Raw genomic sequence first — 20,340 nt, forward strand, 5'->3', positions numbered from 1 at the left:
CAGTGTACCCACATACAATAAATAAATAAATAATTCTTTTTAAAAAAAAGATTGGATGAAATGGTAGTTCAGCTTTCTAAACCTAGGAGTTCACAGTTGACATTGGTTATTAATCAGCAGGGTGAGACTGCACAGAGGAACAGGAGATGGGACAGCCAGGATAGATATGTAAAAAATGAACAGAAGCCACACCCTTTGTTTAACTCCTTAGGCTACTGGGGGATAGAAGAGAACTGTGTAAGTACTTAACACCCTGGTCTGGCTACCGCTCCACTTTCATTTCTGTGGCCTTCAGAGCCACTCTATGAAGAATTATGATCCCATTTCATGGAAGTGAAAACAGAGGAATTTATCACACAAAGGTGGTAATGGCAGAGGTGAAAACCGAGTCTTCCTGATGGCTACTGTGGTGTTCTTCACAGAGTAGGACTATCCTGCAAATCACTGCAAGCTCTCTTGTCCCAAGAGCAAGAGCCAATTGAGTTTAAAGGTACCCTCACAGGACATACTCCAAACAAAGCTGGGCTACAAAACACAACGATTCCCCAGCAACTGGAGTTCACTCATCTTCGCAGGGCATCGCTGGCCAGAGCAGATTCCCTTCATAAACATTTGTAGAAATAAATGATACACTGTCATGATGTGCTTCTTTGGGATGCTCTTTTTGTAATGGAGAATGTTCCTTGTATATCCTCAATTTCATTCTTGATACATTACAGGCGTCTAATGTGTCGTTCGTTAGTATTTTGTCTTGCTCAGCTGTTTCACTAATGGGGGCATGAACTCCAAACTACACATTCTATATAGTCGTTGACCTGATCTGGAGTAGAGTTTTCAGGAGCTGCTCAAAAACATTCCCAAGCAGCATGTCTTCAATAGCGGTAGTCAGGAGATATTCGCAAGTGTACCTCTGAGAATTCGGGACCAACCTGGATACATAGCGAGTTCCAGGCTCACCGAGGCTAAATAGCTTTACTCTAAGACCTTACTTTTAAAAACAAAACCAAAAACTTATTAAGACCTTACTTTAGAAAAAAAAAAAAAGAGAGAGAGAGAGAGAAAAGGGGGGGGAAGAAGGAAGGAAGGAAGGAAGGAGGAAGGAAGGAAGGAGGGAGGAGGGAGGGAGGGAGGAGAGAGAGAGAGGAGAGTAAGAGAGAGGGAGGAGAGAGAGAGACAGAGAGAGAGAGAGGAGAGAGAGAGAGAGAGAGAGAGAGAGAGAGAGAGAGAGAGATCAAAAGTCCAAGATTAGTGGTGTAGCCCATTGTAACATGATGGAAACGACTCGTGCGACGCGTTTTGAGCCTCGGCGCCTGCCATCTTCCCTCCTGGGGCGGAGCCGGTCGCGCCTGCGCACTGAGAGGCGGCGCTGCGTGGAGCCGGTGGACAGTGCGGCTGTTTCTCTTTCTACGTGTAGCCGGGAGCTATCGCTAGCTCGCCGCCACCATGAGTCGTAACTACAACGATGAGCTACAGTTCTTGGACAAGATCAATAAGAACTGCTGGAGGATCAAGAAGGGCTTTGTGCCCAACATGCAGGTGAGTGGGGGCAGTGGCCTTCGGAACTGCAGGCCGCGACTCCACCGCGAACCGGTCTCCTCCGCCCAGCGCCGGGCGGGCCGACCCCTGCAGGGTTCCACGTCTCCCTCCCCAGCGCTGACCCACAGACTCCACGCACGGGATCCACACACGAGGACAGTTGCAGCGGGGGGCTCACGCGTGTTTTCCCCACGCGCCATCAGACAGGATGTGTTCCTGGTCTTTCGAGATTTCTGTGAACTTTTCCAAGTTGGCACCGCTAACCTGAAACTGTTCCTCTCGAGTCATGGTAGTTATTTAGAAAAGGTTTACAGATGGCATTCTCCAAACTTAACTGGCTTTTAATGTAACGACACATCGGCAAGATTCAGGCTTTTAATTTGCTTTTCGAGAAGGACCCCCGAGGATCAGTTGGTGGCTGACCTCTCTGTACCCATCAAGGAAGACAACCCTGACCTCTTGTCTAGCCCACTTCATTTTCTCAGCCTGGATGATATGTTTCCACTGAAGATTTGGGAGCGAGAGACCAGGATCTGAAACCCTGGGCCTGATGTTTCCACCATCGTTTGTACTCAGGGGTTCCGTTAGAGGAAGAAAACACTTGGGAGGTTTTGGCACATGTTAAGTGACTCAATCCCTTAAATGCCATGAGAATGCAGTAAGGGTTTGCAGCCCTTTTAAGTTACTGATAGGCTTCCCTTGGTGGCTTGGGGCTATAATCCCTGGAGACTGGGAAATGGAAGATCCTATGTGAGAGGACAGTTTATTATATGAAGCCAGCTAGAGTAACTTTAAGTAAGACACCCTCTCAAAGCACAAAATTTTATTAGAAGTGGTAATGCACGCCTCTAATCCCAGCATTCAGGAGGCAGAGGTAGGCAGATCTCTTAAATTTGAGGCCAGACTGGTCTGCAAAGTGAATTCAGGACTTGTTACACAAACCCCTGTCTCGAAAAACAAACACACACAAAACTTCCTTTTGCACCACTCTACAAGGTACTAGGGAGGAAAAGTCCACAGCAGTGAAACAGTGTTTTCCTTTGTTGTATGGAAGAAGGGAAGGTTGGTTAGTAGAGTTACTTGCTAATTTTTTAAGTGACACATGAAAATTGTACATTATATCCATATATATGGTGTTTTATTAATATATATGGTTTTTATTAATATATATGGTGTTTTTAATAATGTATAAGTTATATAATGGCAAAATCATGGTAGACATATATCTTCTCAGAAATTTTATGAGCAGTTATTTTGATTTTGAGATAGTTGATTAGAATTTACTGGTTGAACATTTCCAATTTAAACCCAGGTCTAAAATGCTCTAAAATCTTTGTAGTTCATGGTTGTAAGTTTTTCTCTTAAAGGGAGTGATGTGGTAGTTTCATGCAGAATGAAGCAGTACACTTGGGTTCAGACAATGTGCTTTTCTTTTCTTTTGTATCAGGTTGAAGGGGTGTTTTATGTGAATGACGCTCTGGAAAAGCTCATGTTTGAGGAGTTACGGAATGCCTGTCGAGGTGGTGGTAAGTACACTAGAGATTCTCATGTGGTGTGGGCAGCACCTTCCCTGGTCCCTGAAGAAAGGAACTCGACCAGTGTGGAGTAGTTTTAAGGAGTGAATCAAAGTCCTTATATATTTGTGACCACACGCTGGGGCATGCTGCTGTATTGGAGTTTGGAGCTTGGGACTTGTTCTCAGGTAACTGCACCCAGTAATAGCCAGTGCCGCTGTTCATCTGCACTCAAGGTGCCTAGTTTTTAAACCAGTACTCTTTTCCTTTGGGCGGGGGCGGGGGGTGCTTCTCAGCTATATTTATTAATACCACACTGTAAAGTAGGACCAAGACCACAGGGCACACCAGATTGCACAACAAAAAGCAAAACCGGTAGTCTTAGCTGGCATACTAGCTCTAGTGAGTGTCAGGCTTGAGACTTATTTCACATGGCTGTAGGCTGGTGTAGAGATCAGGGCGTAGTGCTCTAGAACGATACTCTAAAGTGGTAGTAGGATAGGATCTTTTAGCCCTTCTCAGTTTTAGATTAACAATAAATTCCTTCTTCCTTGCTTGCATATGTTCACTTGTGTTAAATGGCACTGCTTTGGCTCTGGCCCAGTGAGTAAAGTGCCAGCGCTATAACAAGAAGACCTGAGTTGGGATCCCTAGCACCCTGTAAAAGTCAGGTTCAAGGGCACCTCTGTGATCTCAGCACTTGGTGGAGCAGAGCTTGCTGGTCAGTCAATCTAATCAGTAATTAAGACCCAGATTCAGTGAGAGACCCTGTCTCAAGAAAATAAGGTAGAGAGCTAGAGCGATGGCTTAATGGAAACAGCACTCGTTACACAAGCCAGCCTTGAGACATGGGTTCAGCTCCTAGGACACATGTAAAGACAGGAGGATAGAGCTGGCTCCACAAAGCTGGCCTCTGGCCTCCCTGTGTGTGCACACAATTATAGAGTGAGTAGATCCTAGGGAAGGCACCTACTGTTGCTCTGTGGCCTCCACATACATGCACACACACACATTATTTTTAAAAAAATAAACTGCAAACACTTGGGAAAGCTGGACTTGTCCTCCATCTGCCCTGACTCTCAAGCCATTGTTTGGGTTCCCAGCTCATCCCCATTGCCCTTCTTTGTCACTTGATTAAAACACTGTGACTGATTTGGTGTAGTTTTGTTTTGAAACAGTCTTGATCCCCTGACACTTGAGTTGCAGATGGCTAGAGGTAGTGGTGAGCTGTCGTGTGGATGCTGAGACGTGAACCTGGATCCTCTGTAAAAGCACCCAGTACTCTTTTTTTTTTTTTTTAAAGATTTATTTATTTTATGTATGTGCGTACACTGTGGCTGTCTTCAGACATATCAGAAGAGAGAATCAGGTCCAATTACAGATGGTTGTGAACCACCATGTAGTTGCTGGGATTTGAACTCAGGACTTCTGAAAGAGCAGTCAGAGCTCTTAACCAGTGAGCCATCTCTCCAGCCCCTGCACCCAGTACTCTTAACCACTGAGCAGACGTTCCAGCCCCACTGTTGATATCTTTACTAGGAGTTATTGAAAGAGTACATTTTATACTGGCAACATAAAAGTTAATAGTTAATGGCTTTTATCCCTACTGCATTTGCAAACCAGCTTCTTAAGCACACAGAGCGCTGGCAGGCATGTTGAACTGTCCTGTGTTTCCTGTGAATGTGCTTTTGTCTTGGAAGTTCTCTCCCCACTTCCATTTCTGTAACTACTGCCTCTTCATGTATGTAACTAATGTTGGACATCAAATGTGTCGTTTTTCTAAGACTGAGGTTTTGGGTTTGTTTGTTTTCAGGTGTTGGTGGCTTCCTGCCAGCCATGAAGCAGATTGGCAATGTGGCAGCCCTGCCTGGAATAGTTCATGTGAGTCAGAGTCAAGACCTCAGTCATCTATATTGTCTAAAGTTTGTTGAAAGAATGCGGGCTCCACCTAATTGACGCTGGTGTCATTTAGACTATGGCCTTTGATCATAGCAGTGACCCTTGGAGCTAAGAAGTGAATCTGAATGGCCTCTTAGTCTCTGGAATCTAAGCATTGTAGGTCGTTATTTCTCCCCAGTACACCTTTCTCGGTTCTACTGTGGCTCTGTACAATTGGAGAGGAGATAAAGAGAGTGAGCTGAACCCAGCAGAATGAGACAGGACCACCTACCTAGCTATCTAGTGCCCTTGGAGCAGTGACAGTAAATAGTGTGGAAGTGGATTTGTGAATGGGCCTCTACTCCTCTAGCTTCAGACTTCACCTGCAGAGTATTGGGAATAGTTCCATTTACCAGCCTTCTATGAGGCTTCTTAATGCTGGTTGCAATGCTGTGCAATGGGGGTAGAGGGTTGGGAGTGGGACTGATAAAAGTTGTAGCTTGTGTATTTATGAATTGATGGTTCTAGTTTTCTCTGTGTCCTCACCTTATTTGACCTCTTTCTGTTTGGCATGCCATCCTTCATCTCAGCCAGAGATGTATGAAGTATACTATATTCATGTTACCAAGCAGATTTCGTTTGTGAAACTCCTCATGACCTATAGACAAACCCTGGCAAAGCCATAGTTCGCCAGTGTCTTAAGACAGTTTCAAAAGGTAGCAGCACCTTTACTTAGTGTGTGATTCTCCCGAGAGTGCTACTGAGGCTTCTCTGTGGCAATTAGACTTCATGAAAAGACGTCCTTAACTGTATTCAGCCTCGTAAATAGATAGGAGTCTGTAGATGAGTGGCCCTCCAATAGAGACTCGGAATTGCTGGAGACCAGCTCCAACTACAAGGTCCAGGTCTTGAGATGGGGAAGGGATATCAGCAAATGAAGATATTGACCACCCACTGACTTTCAAACACGTGGCCCTAAGTAGTTCTAGCCATCTTTATTTATTTAATCACAGTCCTGTTTGCCTTAGCAGTGACATCATTGGTTATTTTATTAAAAGAAATCATAACGTCAGCATTATAAAAGCTCTCTTATTACAAAAGACCCCCAATAGTTTCTATTCCTCCTTCTCCCTTCCGCTGGGTCAATCACCCCCTAACCTTATTTTGCACTACAAAGCACACTTTCAGCAAGCCAAAAATAAATGTCTAGTCAGGCGTGTCCTGTAGACACGAGCACATACCCAGCTCGTAGCAAGTGCGGTTACACAGTTACACAAGGCGAGAGACAGATTAAACACTTGTGGGTATCCGTCCAGTCAGCCGCCATGGTGCGGATGAAGACATGCTCATTATACCAAGAAACCTTTCCTGATATGCACTATCAGTTCCTGATACCATCCTTCTAAGAACCATTTTCAAGTCTGTGTTAATCAGACATAGCTTCCCCATTTTAGGTCTCTGTGGATCAGACATACCTTCCTCAGAACAGTTATGCAAACAGGACCCACTGCTGTCCACAACTGCCTCAGGTTCAGTGTGACAATAGCTGTTTCTCTAGGGACAAGACTATGTATCCTAAAGTATCCAGGATTAATGGTCACATTTGCAGGATCGACAGAAGCAGAGAGAGGAGAGGAGGGATTTGTCCCTCAAAAGAGTATTGAGAAAAACAGAATCATGCACGGGGCTTTCAGCCTGTGTGGTGTGTGATCCCGGCCTTGCCCATAACTGACAAAGTGAAACTAAATTCTGCTATGCATTTAGACAACATAGTGAACACGAGGAGAGCTTGTAGCACTCTCGATCTAGGTACTAAGCATAGACGCCACCGAATTTACCACAGGTCCTTGACAGGAGGGGAGGGGTCTCCATGGCCTCACCACAGTAGAGTCCATCAGTGCAGATGCTGCATGGCCACTGCCACAGAATCAAGGACAGGCCCATCAGGCAGCTAGGGTGCAGAGTGGAACAGCCGTGCTTCATGTCTCTTTCTCTTCCAGCGGTCTATTGGGCTTCCTGATGTCCACTCAGGCTATGGGTTTGCCATAGGGAACATGGCTGCCTTTGATATGAATGACCCTGAGGCAGTTGTATCCCCAGGTAAGGTCCCTGTCCCCTTCTGGGATTACAGTGTGGCTTCTCCCTGTGTTGTGTGACCTTTCTGAGACAGTGGATTTGTGTGCATTTCTCAGTCTCAGTGTATTCTTGAGGCCTTCTTTTCCACGTTAAACTTTGTTTTAGTCAGTTGAGCTGTTAAAATATCAGCCAAGCTACTTATTGAAATCTTTGGGGACTTTGTCAGATGCCAGGCAGTATCAGACACTGGCTACAAAAGAGACACTTCTCTGGCTCCCTGTGTGCACCCCTGGGTGAATGCACATCTGTGTGTACCACAAACGAGAGGCTGTTGATCAAAGGAGATGTACACTGTTGGTGAGACTGAATTGATGAAGCCGTTGTTGAGAACAGTTCATGGGAATTCTTTTAAAACATTTAAACCTTTCTATGACTCAGCCATGCATTTTCTGGGTATGTATCTAGAGGAACTGAAATCATTTCAAAGTGATATCAGCATTGGTGTGTTTACGCTAGCATTAATTCACAGGAGACAAGCTAGGGAACAACCCAAATGTTGGTTAAAGGATGAACAGGTAGATGAGAGTGGGATAGTACTCAGGAAGAAGGAGATCCTGCCTATTTGGTATAGCATGGGTGAGCCCACGAGCAAAATAATCTACACCGAGAATGCAAATACCACGGCCCACTCACATAGAGAATGGTGGTTGCCATAGTAGAGGGAGGGTGGAGAGATGATGTGGGAGATGTTGGCTGAAGGATTCAGGTTACAGATAAAGTGAATTACAGTCCTGGGGACCTAATGTACAGTATGGTGGGTACAGAGACAATAACATACTGTGTGCTTGAGATCTGCCAAGACATCTGGTCTTGAGTTCTCTCCCCAGGGAAAAGGTGTGAATGATAGATATGCTAAGTAGCTTAATTGTGGTGATCGTTTCATGGCGTGTACACATAATACTTCACATAAAAACTGTACCTCATCGGTTATCTCAATAAAGCTGGGAGACATGGTTCTCAGAAATACTCAAAATCCCATTTTTGTATGCAAATATACTATAGACCCAAATGTTCAGATCAGGAAAGAAGGGGGGCTGAAATATCTTTCCTATTTTAAAAATCATGTTTATTTAATGTATATGATGTTTGATCTGCATATATGTCTATGTACCGTGTGTGTGCCATGTGCCTGGCCAAAGAGGGCATAACTGATCCCAAGGGACGGTGAGGTTGCGAGCGACCTTGTAGGTGTTGGGAATCAGCTAGGGCCTCTGGAAGAACAGCCAGTACTCGGCTCTTAACCTCTGAACCATTCTCCAGCCTTCTGGAATATCTTTAAAAATTAGAGAAAGAATAACAATTTAGACTAGCAAAAGGCAAAAAGTTGGAAGTCATTAGGAAAAAATATAATAAAGATACACAGAAGAAAAGGTCACCGAAGGCAAAGGTTGGCTATTTGAGAAGACTGTCAGAACACATCAGAGCCTGATGTGAGAAGGATACAGGGAGACATGTTACTCCTTTTCCTCTGTCTGCCATATTCCCCACTGTTGGTGAAGTGTGTGTGTGTGTGTGTGTGTGTGTGTGTTACTTGCATGGTTTTAGTGTTGGCAGACTTGACTCAACAGAGGGCCGCATGCTTGTCTTTGAAATAGTGAGTATCCTTTTAACTCTGTATTAATACTAAGGAACTTCAAGTAATGCTTTAACTATCTGATTTTGCTAACATTTGACTTCTGTATGTTGTAGGTGGTGTCGGATTTGATATTAACTGTGGTGTCCGCTTGCTAAGAACCAATTTAGATGAGAGCGATGTACAGCCTGTGAAGGAACAACTTGCCCAAGCTATGTTTGACCACATCCCTGTCGGGGTGGGATCGAAAGGCGTCATTCCAATGAATGCCAAGTAAGAGCACCAGTTCTGGGAAACAGAAAGGGAGGGGGGAAACCACACGCTCTGGGCTCGGGTCTAGACTCTCTGCTTCCAGTTTAAACATTTCTCAGTCGCTCCTTAGGAAGTGCAGACAAGTTGCTTTTTAAAACCATGCTCACTAGAACAGACCTTGACCTATACTTGCTGGAATACACCTGTAGTCCCAGCCTCGGAGGAGGATCACATGGTAGGATCATTTTAACTCAGGAGTTTGAAGCCGCCCTGGGCAGCATATAAGACTGTGTCTAAAATTAAAAAGAAAAGGCATGTGGCAAGAAAGATACCTCAGTGGCTAAGACTACTGGCTGCTCTTCCAGAAGCCCAGGGTTCAATTCCCAGCACCTGTATGGCAGCTCATGACCATCTGTAACTCTAGCCCTCTGTTCTGATTGTGGATCCTGCATGTACATGGTGCACAGATAAATGGTTGGGCAAAACTCCCACATACATAAAAATTGATTAATTAAAAAAAGAGAAAAAGCCATCCGTGATGTAGAATCAGAGCATAGGGCACCGTGCCTGATGTTTCGTCCAGATGGTGAGCACCGCTAGAAGAAAGCCAAGCGAGTGAGAGAAGCAGTGGTGAATTAAGCTTGGACGAGATGTCAGGCTTCAGACCAGAGATCTTTGCCTTTCCGACAGGCATTGTTCTGAGTTCCATTCAGTGAACCCATTCGTCTCCATCTCCTTCTCATCATGGAACGGAACATGTGCTTTATTTACTGAGTCATGCAGTGATACAAGGCCAAAGTGCTACTGTCTGTCGGGTACCTGAGGACAGGGCTACACACTACTCGTGTATAACCACACACCAACCACGCACCTGACACTCAGCACAGTATTCACTGCATCAAACCTGCTTGTAGCCAGGCTGGCCTTGAACTCATGGGCCCCTGCCTTGGCCTCCCAAATACTAGGATTGCGTATGCACCACCGTACCGTGTGCCTATCAAGTGTGAGTCAAAGATGTCCTTTGACATCAGCACTAAATGAACTCTGCATTGTAAGTTTTAGCAGCACATATTAATGCAGAAGCACTCTTAACTGTTACCTTTCACACATTCCCGCCCAAAAAGAAAGGAGGAACAGTTGAGGGGAGTTACTTTAGAAGATGCCTAGCCTTGTGTTCATACAGTGCTGCTCCACTGAAAAGCGAACATGAACAGTGAGTGACACGAAGCATCTTTACAAATACTGAGGTGGGAGTTTTGTCCTAGTCCACACTGTTTGTGAAGGACTGTCATTGAGGGAACCAGAAAGGGAGCGCTAAAAGCTGAAGTCTCTTCTGGCTGTGCTCAGGAAGCCTGGAACTTGGGTGAAGGTGAAGGCTTCTAAGTGGTTAAAGACCATGTAAAATGGAGGTAGATAGTAATATCTGATTACGATCACAGCTTTTATTTGGATAATTAATTGCTCTCAGGAAATTCAGAATCAGAGGCACAAATATAATATAAAAAATAGTAATTAAAAAGTACATCACAGGGACTGGTGATGAAGCTCAGTTGATAGTGTTACCTAGTGTGCACAGAAACTAAGCACAGTGGTATACTTGGGAGAGAGAGCCTGAAGTATCTGAATTTATGGTCATCCTTGGCCACAGTGAGTTCAAGGCCAGCCCAAATTACATGAGAACCTGTTTTCTTTGTCTGCTCTTAAATACAGCAGACCATGAAAATAAGTGGAACTGTAATCATTGTAATGGCACTGCTGCAATTTTAAATGGTGACCATGTGACTGCTTTCCTCAAAACAAACAAACTAGAGGACTTAAACTCCAGAACAAAACATAGTACATAGGAAGTGGTAGCTGTCACATATTCCCGTGCTCTTTGAGATGTTCCTTCCTAAGTTTTACTGTCCATTGCTGTGAAATGACTTGAGTTCCCTTATCCCAGAGACTTGGAGGAGGCATTGGAGATGGGTGTGGACTGGTCCCTGAGAGAAGGCTATGCCTGGGCTGAGGACAAGGAGCACTGTGAGGAGTATGGAAGGATGCTACAAGCCGACCCCAATAAGGTCTCACCCAGGGCAAAGAAAAGGGGCCTTCCTCAGGTACGTCACTGCAGGGCCAGGGCTACGTCAGCTTCTGTGAAGGGGACAAAAAGGCTGTCCTCGGAGACTGTTTTTATACTACATCAAAAAGAACAGAAATCTGCCTGCTTATGAATCATTTTTCTGAGAGGTTATGCAGAGCTTTCAAATACTCATAAAAAACTCTGAGTTATAAATGTATAGGAGAAAAGCGGGGTATGATTTATGATTATGAGGTCTACAAACTCTGTCAGAGTTTAGATTTTAAACAGTGCTTTGAAAATGATGGAGGTAGTGAGGTGCTCGGTGGGTGGGAGCACAAGCCTCCCAGCTGGGCTCAGTCTCCAGAGCGGAGTCCAGAAATGTGAGCCCGGCCTCTCCATACATGCCGCTGCACACATGCCCACGCATCATACAACAGCAGTCATGAGACAGTCTCTGTGACATGGTGTTTCCTGGTACCAACATAAAAAATGATGTAAAGAAAATCATTTCAACCCGGGGCGTATCTGAGAATCAGCATTCTTCCTGGAATTTGTCCCATCTCAATGATACTTAAACTTCTGTATAGAATACTTACTGTCTGATGTTCTAGACCTCCAGAGCAATCCATGCTGTTTTTGAAACGTAGTAATAAATTTAGAATTTTTTCATTACATGAAACACTATAAGGCTATTTTGTTGTTCCTTTATTTCACCTATTTGCTTTTTTAAATGTTTGTTTGTTTGTTTGTTCTTAACTAGAATAGAAAACGTTTAATCAGACATTCTTGCATTTACAGTTGGGGACCCTGGGAGCAGGCAACCACTATGCAGAGATCCAGGTTGTAGATGAGATTTTCAATGAGTATGCTGCCAAGAAGATGGGCATCGACCATAAGGGGCAGGTGTGCGTGATGATCCACAGCGGGAGCAGAGGCTTGGGCCACCAAGTAGCTACAGGTATATTCTAGACCTCAATTTTTACTTGGAACTAAAATGTGTATTTATGGGGGGACAAGACAAGATTGCTAATTGAGTGCTAATTGGAAGATAAATGGGTTACAAAGTGAAACCCTGTCTTTAAAAAGAAACTACGATTGTAATAAAACATATGCTCTACTCATTCACTCACATGTTGGGAAGGAGTGACTAAACCCGTGTTGCTGTTGTACACATCCCATTTCCCGCTTCTAAAGGCAAATGCTCTCTGGGTTTCACATACTTATGTCACTCAGATTCTCAATCAATACTTCTTTATAAAAATGAATTTAAAGGCTCTGTGTGTGTGTGTGTGTGTGTGTGTGTGTGTGTGTGTGTGTGTGTGTGTGTGTGTGTGTGTGTGTGTGTGTGTGTGTGTGTGTGTGTGTGTATCTGTCTACTTGTCTGTATGTGCCCATGGGGGCCAAAAGAGGTTTGGGTTCCCTGGAACTGGAGTGAACAGACAATGGTGAGCCACTGTGTGGATGCACCCAGGCCATCTGCCAAGAGCACCCAGTGCTGTTACCTGCTGAGCTGTTTCCAGCCCCAAATAGATCTGAACTGAGCAAATAGGTGACCACAGAAGTGTACTTTCTGCAGTCAATCTGAGTGGTTTATGTAAGAGAAACTTTGAGGGGTCTGACCTGCGGTTCTGCTGCAGACGCACTGGTAGCTATGGAGAAGGCCATGAAGAGAGACAAGATTATAGTCAATGACCGGCAGCTGGCATGTGCTCGGATTTCATCCCCAGAGGGACAAGACTATCTAAAGGGAATGGCTGCCGCTGGAAACTATGCCTGGGTTAACCGCTCGTCTATGACCTTCTTAACCCGTCAGGTAAAGTAAAATTGCTCTCTTGAGTTTGTCAGGAAGTTAAGCATGTTTGGTTTTAGAAATGTGCATTCTAGATGCTAGGGAAGTGTCTTAGGGTTTTGGTGTCGTGGGCCAGGACAGTACAGCAGAGTGACTTAATTTTGCCTTGAGCCTCAGCAAGAATGGAAATGCTGTTCTCTGTGATTGAGAAGGCTGGGCAAGAATTGTCTCTGCAGGCCAGATCGGAGTAGTGAGCAGCCTTTCTGCCTGAGGTAGACTCTGTAGCAAGCCTATGGTCTAACCGGCAGTCCCTGCTTCATATGGAGACTAGTGACTGCTGTCTTAGAACTCGGAAGTCCACCGTTCACTAGCTGGAAGCAGAAAAATATGTTCTCAAGAGTAGAACTGGCTGCTTGTAATGGAACCTGTCCCTCTAGGCTTTTGCCAAAGTCTTCAACACAACCCCTGACGACCTGGACCTGCATGTGATTTATGATGTTTCTCACAACATCGCCAAAGTGGAGCAGCACGTGGTAGACGGAAAGGAACGGACGCTGTTGGTGCACAGGAAAGGGTCCACCCGCGCTTTCCCTCCTCACCATCCCCTCATAGCTGTTGATTACCAGGTATGTGACCCGGGGCTTGTGTTTGAGGAATGGGATCAGGAGTAGGGAATTCTAGAACAGGTTCAGTAAAGCAGGAAAACAAGTGTGAAGAAAATGTCCTGTTCCCATGACAGCATGGTTCCTAGTCTGCACCAGTGACACCCCAGCCCATAGTGAGTGCTGTCTTAGTGCCACACTATGTAGGTTTTACTCTCCTGAACTGAACATGGCCTGGAGGTTATTGAAGGCAGAGAGAGGTAGTGTTGCTTTACCTTACTCTTATGGTTTTGCAGATGAGGAAACAGTATGGAAATCCTAGCCATACTTCCCTCCAGTTGATTTTCTATACTACATTCTGTCTGTTGCAGCCCTTATAGCTTCCTTCTCTTTGTTTTCCCAAGGAGTCAGAAATCCCAAGTAACGCCTTAGTGTAGCTACAAGAGCACTGAGTTTAGAGGTTAGGGTTCTTCACAGTTCTACCACACAAGAAATTTCAGGCATAGAAAGCACGTGCCTTTCTGAAATGTGATGTTGGTTTTGTGTACCCTCAGCTCACTGGACAACCAGTGCTTATCGGTGGCACCATGGGGACCTGTAGTTATGTTCTGACTGGCACTGAACAAGGCATGACTGAGACCTTTGGAACAACCTGTCATGGAGCGGTAAGGAGAAGGAAAGCTTGCTTAGAAACGTTCTGTCAGTTTAGCTATGGTGCATCTTGACAGGTAAATACCTGATTAAGTTTAGTGCGGTTTGAGTGTGTCCTGACTGCCTCTTGCAAATTATTCTGTTCGTATACTCTACTCTTTAGTGAACTGACTGTAGGACCAGATCCATCCTCATCTTCAAGTGCAGAAAATCCAGCTGGACAGTGGGCAGAGTCGCTGAGTTTATTGCAGCTGGCTCATAAGTGGCCTAAGGAATTGTACTGCACTGAGTTCATGACCCTGGTCAACAGGCCATTGGACCTACTCATTTGTCTAATTGTTCCTTTCCTTTGACAGTCCACTTCAGATTTGGGGGTATGCACTCTTTGCAGATCAGCACCGTCTGTTTCTGTGTGTTGCCTCATGTCTTCTAAGCCACCTTTTAGTGAACTGTCTGTAGACAGCCAGGAGACTCAGGGCTATACACTGATCTGCCACAGTTCAGCTGTGCCACTCTAGGACAAGAGGAACCATAGTGCGACGTAAATGGCCATTGCTGTGTTTGGAAACATTTTACTCACAGCACAGGTGGTTGGCTGAATGATCAAACCGCTTAGTCAGTGTTAGAGGGGAAATAAAACCCATCTAGATGACCGCCTCAAACACATCTTAACATGCCTTTCCCCTCTAATCACTCCTTGTTTCCAGCCATCTGCCCTCCTAGTGTCACCCAGTGAGTCTTACCAGTGTGAGCTCCCTGCTCCTCTAGAGGCATGGACAGCATCTGGATTCATAATCAGTGACCGTGGTTCCGTTTGGAAGGGTGTTACCTGTATCTAGTGGTAAAGCCACGAGGCTGCTAAATAGCTTAGGAATTGCAGGGCTGCACTTGATAGTTATGTAGTTCAAAATGTTAAGTAGAGAAACATTTAAATCACAAAAAGCTATATATAACAGAAAAATAACATTTATATTGACATATAATCAGTGGTATTTAGAAGCATACAAAAATCTTTACAAAATGCTTTAGGTAGAAATTTATTTTCAAAAAAGAATGTGATGAGGCTTCTTAATAAAGCATAGATGATAAGGTTAAAGTAGAAAAGAGGTTTGGTTTGTATGCGTGCTCGTTAGCGGTGTGCATGCATTCGCGTAGTCAAGAGTCCTGCGCTGGTTCTCTTCCTCTATCCCTCTCCACCTTATTTTGTGAAACAGGCTCTCACTGAAGCTGCTGCTCACTGATAGCTAGACTGGCTGGCTAGCAAGCCCTTGGGATCCTCCTGTCTCAGCTTCCCCAGTGCTGATCTGACAGGCTTGTGTACCCATTCCTAGCTTTTATATGTGGGCCAGATTCAAGGTTCCATGTTAGTCCAGCAAGTGCTTTATCTACTGAACGATTACCATAGCCCAGGTCATTCTGCTTGATCTTAAAGTTTTTATAACTTTATTTTTTTCTTTGGTGCATGTGGGTATGTCAGGACTTGGGGTAGAATGTGACATAGCATGCATATGGAATTCTGCACAATTCAGTAGCTTTGGGATCTCTCCTTCCATGTTATGAGTTCCAGAGACTAAACTTGGAGGTTAGTTTTGGCAACAAGCACTTTTACCCACCTTTCCAGCTCAATAACCTGTCGGGTTAGGTGTTTGTTTGTTTGTTTGTTTGGTTGGTTGGTTGGTTAGTTGGTTGGTTGGTTGGTTGGTTTTAGTATAAGATAATAGGAAAACGAAGACTCGTATAGTGGTCTTAGCTCCTCAGAAGGCTGATGTAGAAGTACAAGCTCAGGGCCTGCCTGGACCTTGTCAGCAGCAGAGCAAGACTTAGCTCAGAGGTGAACAAATAAGTCGGGTGAGATCGCTCAGGGGGTAAAGCTCTTGCAAACCTGATAATCCTAGTCCCAGCCCTGGCACCCCCACACCTGTAATCCCAGCCTCCTACACCAAGATGGGAAGACTAGAGATTCGCCAGAAGCTCACACACCGGGTTTCCTGGAGTTCACAGCAGCAGCAGAAACTAGAGACCCTGCCTCAACCAGGTGGAAGGAGAGAGCCCACTTCTGACCTCCACACACATGCCACAGCGATTGTACATACATGTGCTCATGCACTCACTAACAGTAAAGAGGGAAATGAGTAATACATAGTAGAATATGATCATGGTGAGAAATTCATTATCAAGGAAAAGGCATAGAATTCCAAGAGCTTAAACTGGAGTCAAATGGCGTTTTAGTTCGAAATGCATAAACTGGTTACTCCTGTCCTTGGTGCTTTCTCCCTCTAGGGCCGTGCTTTGTCCAGAGCAAAATCACGTCGTAATTTAGATTTCCAAGATGTCTTAGACAAGCTGGCAGACATGGGAATCGCCATCCGGGTTGCGTCCCCCAAGCTGGTTATGGAAGAGGTAAGTGGCATCGGGAAAGTATTTAACAGAAAGCCGTAAGGCATAGCCTGCGGGCAGAGGCGGGAATTTGGGGTCACAGAACTGAGATAGGTTGTCAGTGGCTTCAGTTTGGGTGTTTGGGGTTTTGTAATTTGCTTTTTCACTTTTTGCTGTTTTGAGAATTCCATCCACAGATAAAACTTGTTTTTGTCGTGCCTGCTCACCTCACCCTTGCAGTTCCTCCTTATTACGACCCCACCACTCACTGTCGCAGAGGAGGCCAACTCCAGCCTCCTCGGCCTTGAAACAGCCCTCAGGTTCCGTGTAGAAGGTTCACAAGTGTGAGCGAGCTACTAGTCCTGGTTCTGATCTTGTTTACCTCATTTTATATTATATTGCCCTTTGTTCTGAGATGAAGTCTATTGCAAGCTAATCTATTAAAGGGATTTTTACTGCTCGTACAGTTCCTATCTACATTACAGTGTTAAAAGTAGGTTGTAAGGACCAGCGTGGTGACCTGAATCCCCAGGTCCCATCTGTTTGAAGATAAAGCTTACTCTTTCAAATTGTCTCCAACAGCCACATGAGCACTGTGTGTGCCACAGACAGTAGAATTTAGTTGTAAAAAAGGGGGGGGGGGGTGGCTTGTTTTTTTCTTTTCTGTGTTGACCTGGCTGTGCTGGGACTCACTCTGTAGGCCAGGCTGGCCTCAGACTTGGAGAATTGCCTGCCTTGCCTGTCAGCCTCCTGAGTGCTGGGATTAACCGTGAGACACCACCACCTGCAATTGTAAAACCTTAGGAGTCATGCATAGACGTAGTTTAAGATGACCCATTGACTCTTGCTATTCGTTCTTCACTTCTCTGCTCTCTTCTCCTGCGTCCCCATCTCTTCTCTCCCCATCCCACCCCCCTTCCCTTCCTGTGCTCAGGGCTGGCCTCATCACTCCTCTCCTCTCCTCTCTCCTCTCTCCTCTCCTCTCCTCTCCTTTCCTTCCTCCTCTCCTCCCCTCCCTCCTCTCCTCTCCTCTCCTGTCTCCTCTCCTGTCTCCTTTCCCCTCCCCTCCCCTGCCCCCTTCTCCCCTCCTCTCCTCTCCTCTCCTCTCCTCTCCTCTCCTCTCCTCTCCTGTCTCTCCCTCCCCCTCCCCTCCCCTCCCCTCCCCTCCCCTTCTCCCCTCCTCTCCCCTCCTCTCCTCTCCTCTCATTAAACCTCTCCACGTAGGAAAAAAAAAGACGACCCATTGACCTTGATTTTGTACAGTTGTATGATTACATTCCAGTTTAGGACAAATTTGAAAAAGGAGGGAGTCGTGGTTAGAGAGAAACAATTTGTGTTTAGTTCACAGAGAGGAAAAATTGTATTTAAATGATCTGCATGAACTTAAAAACCCAGTTATCCCACCTCTCCTTCATTTTGAAGAGCACTTACCACCATGTTTCCTGATGCTGTTTTAAAGTTGAAGTTGTCAAAGTTTCTCTGTCCTTTTAAAAATGCAACTCCTAAAGCCCTTTACTCAGTGCTACCGGGTGAGCCGCTGGGCTTCTGGTCACAGTGGACATTCACATGGCTTCCCTTTGTTTGCTGCTATAAAATATGTTGTAAAAGCATGTTCATTCTTCAAGCTTTTGATAATTAGAGGCCTCAGGGAGAATTACTGAGCCAAGCTTGGGTTTTTTGTTGGTTTATTTGGGGGGTGTGTGTTGTTGTTTTTTGTTTTTGCTGTAACTTGATTTTTACCTGTTTTGAGGAGTACTACATTTGGGGTTGGGGGCTGGAGCCATGGCTCAGCTGTCAAGAGCATTCGTTTCTCTTTCAGAGGCTCTGGGTTCAATTCCCAGCAGCCACATGGATTTTTAAACCTATTTATAACTCCAGTTTAATTAACTCTGCCCTCTCCAGGCACCAGACAGAGACATAAAACATACAGAACACTCCTACACATAAAATAAGTACATCTAAAATAATAATCACAATCGAAAAGGAAGTAACTGCTTAATTTACACAATGTGGAACACAAAGAAAAAAGGATGTGTGAGGGCCAGGGGACAATTTAGTGGAGTCAGATCTCTTGTACTTAAATGAGTTCCAAGGGTCAAAATTGGGTTACCAGGCTTCCGCATTCACACTGAGCCATCTCACTGGCCTGTCATGCCGCATCCTTCCTCTCTGTGGGGTACCTGGTCCATTGGTCTAGGTGCTCCACAGTCTGTGTTCTTCACTGGACCTGAAGGGGAAACGGCAGGGTCTGGGACAAGTGCCGTGGTTCCAGTCTCCTCTCTGGGCACCCAGGTAAACACTGGGGGTCAGGAACAGTGCCATGGGTCTGCCTTTTCCCTGGGGTGTTTGCACGACAGGCATCGAGGGGAGGCAGATCCCTTGGTCTGTATGGGAGTGAGGGCTGAGTATACCACCCATGGGGGTGGAAGAGGAGAAGGCCTTCCCTGTTGGTACTTAATGAAGAGACAACTCTTGCTTGTTCATATTGGTTTATTTGATGGTGGATGTGAATGCATACCCCTTATTAAGGGTGAACCAGGGATTAAATACCTTTTATGGGAAGGAGTACCAAGGAAGGGAACTCATTGGCTAAAGGCTTGGAGCTGTCTAGATACCTTACTCCAGTGTTTATGCTATGTGACCCGGTGCTGGTTGGTGGTCCTCAGTGGGGTGTCATGGTTACGTATTCCAGAGCAAGGAGAGGCAGGTAGGGAATGGCTTCTGAGATTCCCATGGTTTGAGCTCTTTCAATCTTACCATTTCTTATGCCTATATGATACCAAGGTCTTACATGTCCTACACTGGCCCCTGCTTTTAAGTATACAAATAATATACATACATACACACACACATATACATACACACACACACACACACACACACACACGCACACACACACGCATACATACACACACACACACACTTTTTTTTTTTTTTTTTTTGGAGAAATTAGAAAATTCAGATGAATATGTAAGACTAAGTATTTATCTCATACTCCTTTCCAGCATTTAGTTTACTCATGTTTTTAACCTTGGCTAATTTTTTTTTCAGACAGGGTTTCTCTGTGTAGCCCTGGCTGTCCTGAAACTCGGGCTGTCCTCAAACTCAGAGATCCCTCTGCCCCTGCCTCCAAAGTGCTGGGCTTAAAGATGTGAGCTACCACACCGGGCTAACCTTTGCTAATTTAATAGAGAAAATAGTATCTGAGTATTTATTTCAAATAAAGCTTAAAAGTTTGAAAGATTTCCTATTAGTGGATTTTACAGTGTTCAATTCCTTCCCTGTAGGCTCCAGAATCATATAAGAATGTGACAGACGTCGTGAACACTTGCCATGATGCTGGGATCAGCAAGAAGGCCATTAAACTGAGACCAATTGCTGTTATTAAAGGATAGACCCGAGACTGTCAGCATCTCTGAGGTGCCCATGGACTGAGATCCCTAAGACACCCACTCGAGGCCTGACAAGATCCGAATGGCAGAGCTGTCACTATGCACACCACAATGGCTGCTGTCACACACAGGTTGGAAGATAGCCTTCCAGAAGACTTGTATCTCTGTTGGGAGCAGTCAAGTGAACCTGTCCCACGGGGTTCTGTGACTCTTGGGGTGTGGGAAGGGATGAAGAAATGCCCTACTTGGTCATACAAGTCGGTAATCAGCAGAGTGGACTTCTTTACACCAAGCTCTGTTTGTAGCCCAGTAGGTATCATGAAAACATTCTATTAAATAGGTTTTTGAATGTTTCCTTTCTTCTCTTACTGTGTCAGTTTTGTCCGCTCATCTTTGGCATTTCTCTACAAGAAGCAAACTCAAATTCCCTTCTCATGGAAAGCACCAACTACCCAAAGTGTTTTAATCAAGATACTAGACAAGGGCACAGTGGGGGATGTTGAGGACATGTGGTATGCTAAGGGATAGGGCAAAGGAGAAAGTAACTTTCCATAGCCTTCCTGTCTGTCTTAAGCAGAG

General features: G+C 45.1%; 1 protein-coding gene across 1 annotated transcript; it reads left to right on the forward strand.

Moving 5' to 3' along the window:
* The first annotated feature begins 1,347 nt into the window (after window positions 1-1,347).
* Rtcb (RNA 2',3'-cyclic phosphate and 5'-OH ligase) lies at window positions 1,348-20,121 on the forward strand. Its single transcript, XM_032910254.1, has 12 exons — window positions 1,348-1,536; window positions 2,984-3,062; window positions 4,864-4,931; window positions 6,929-7,028; window positions 8,754-8,910; window positions 10,832-10,988; window positions 11,750-11,909; window positions 12,589-12,764; window positions 13,178-13,366; window positions 13,897-14,007; window positions 16,274-16,393; window positions 19,657-20,121. Exons 1-12 carry the CDS (start codon window positions 1,444-1,446, stop codon window positions 19,762-19,764), a joined length of 1,518 nt encoding a protein of 505 aa, XP_032766145.1. The 5' UTR covers window positions 1,348-1,443; the 3' UTR covers window positions 19,765-20,121.
* Window positions 20,122-20,340: the final 219 nt, after the last annotated feature.

This window comes from Rattus rattus, chromosome 1 (genome assembly GCF_011064425.1).
Source record: "Rattus rattus isolate New Zealand chromosome 1, Rrattus_CSIRO_v1, whole genome shotgun sequence".
NCBI lineage: Eukaryota > Metazoa > Chordata > Mammalia > Rodentia > Muridae > Rattus > Rattus rattus.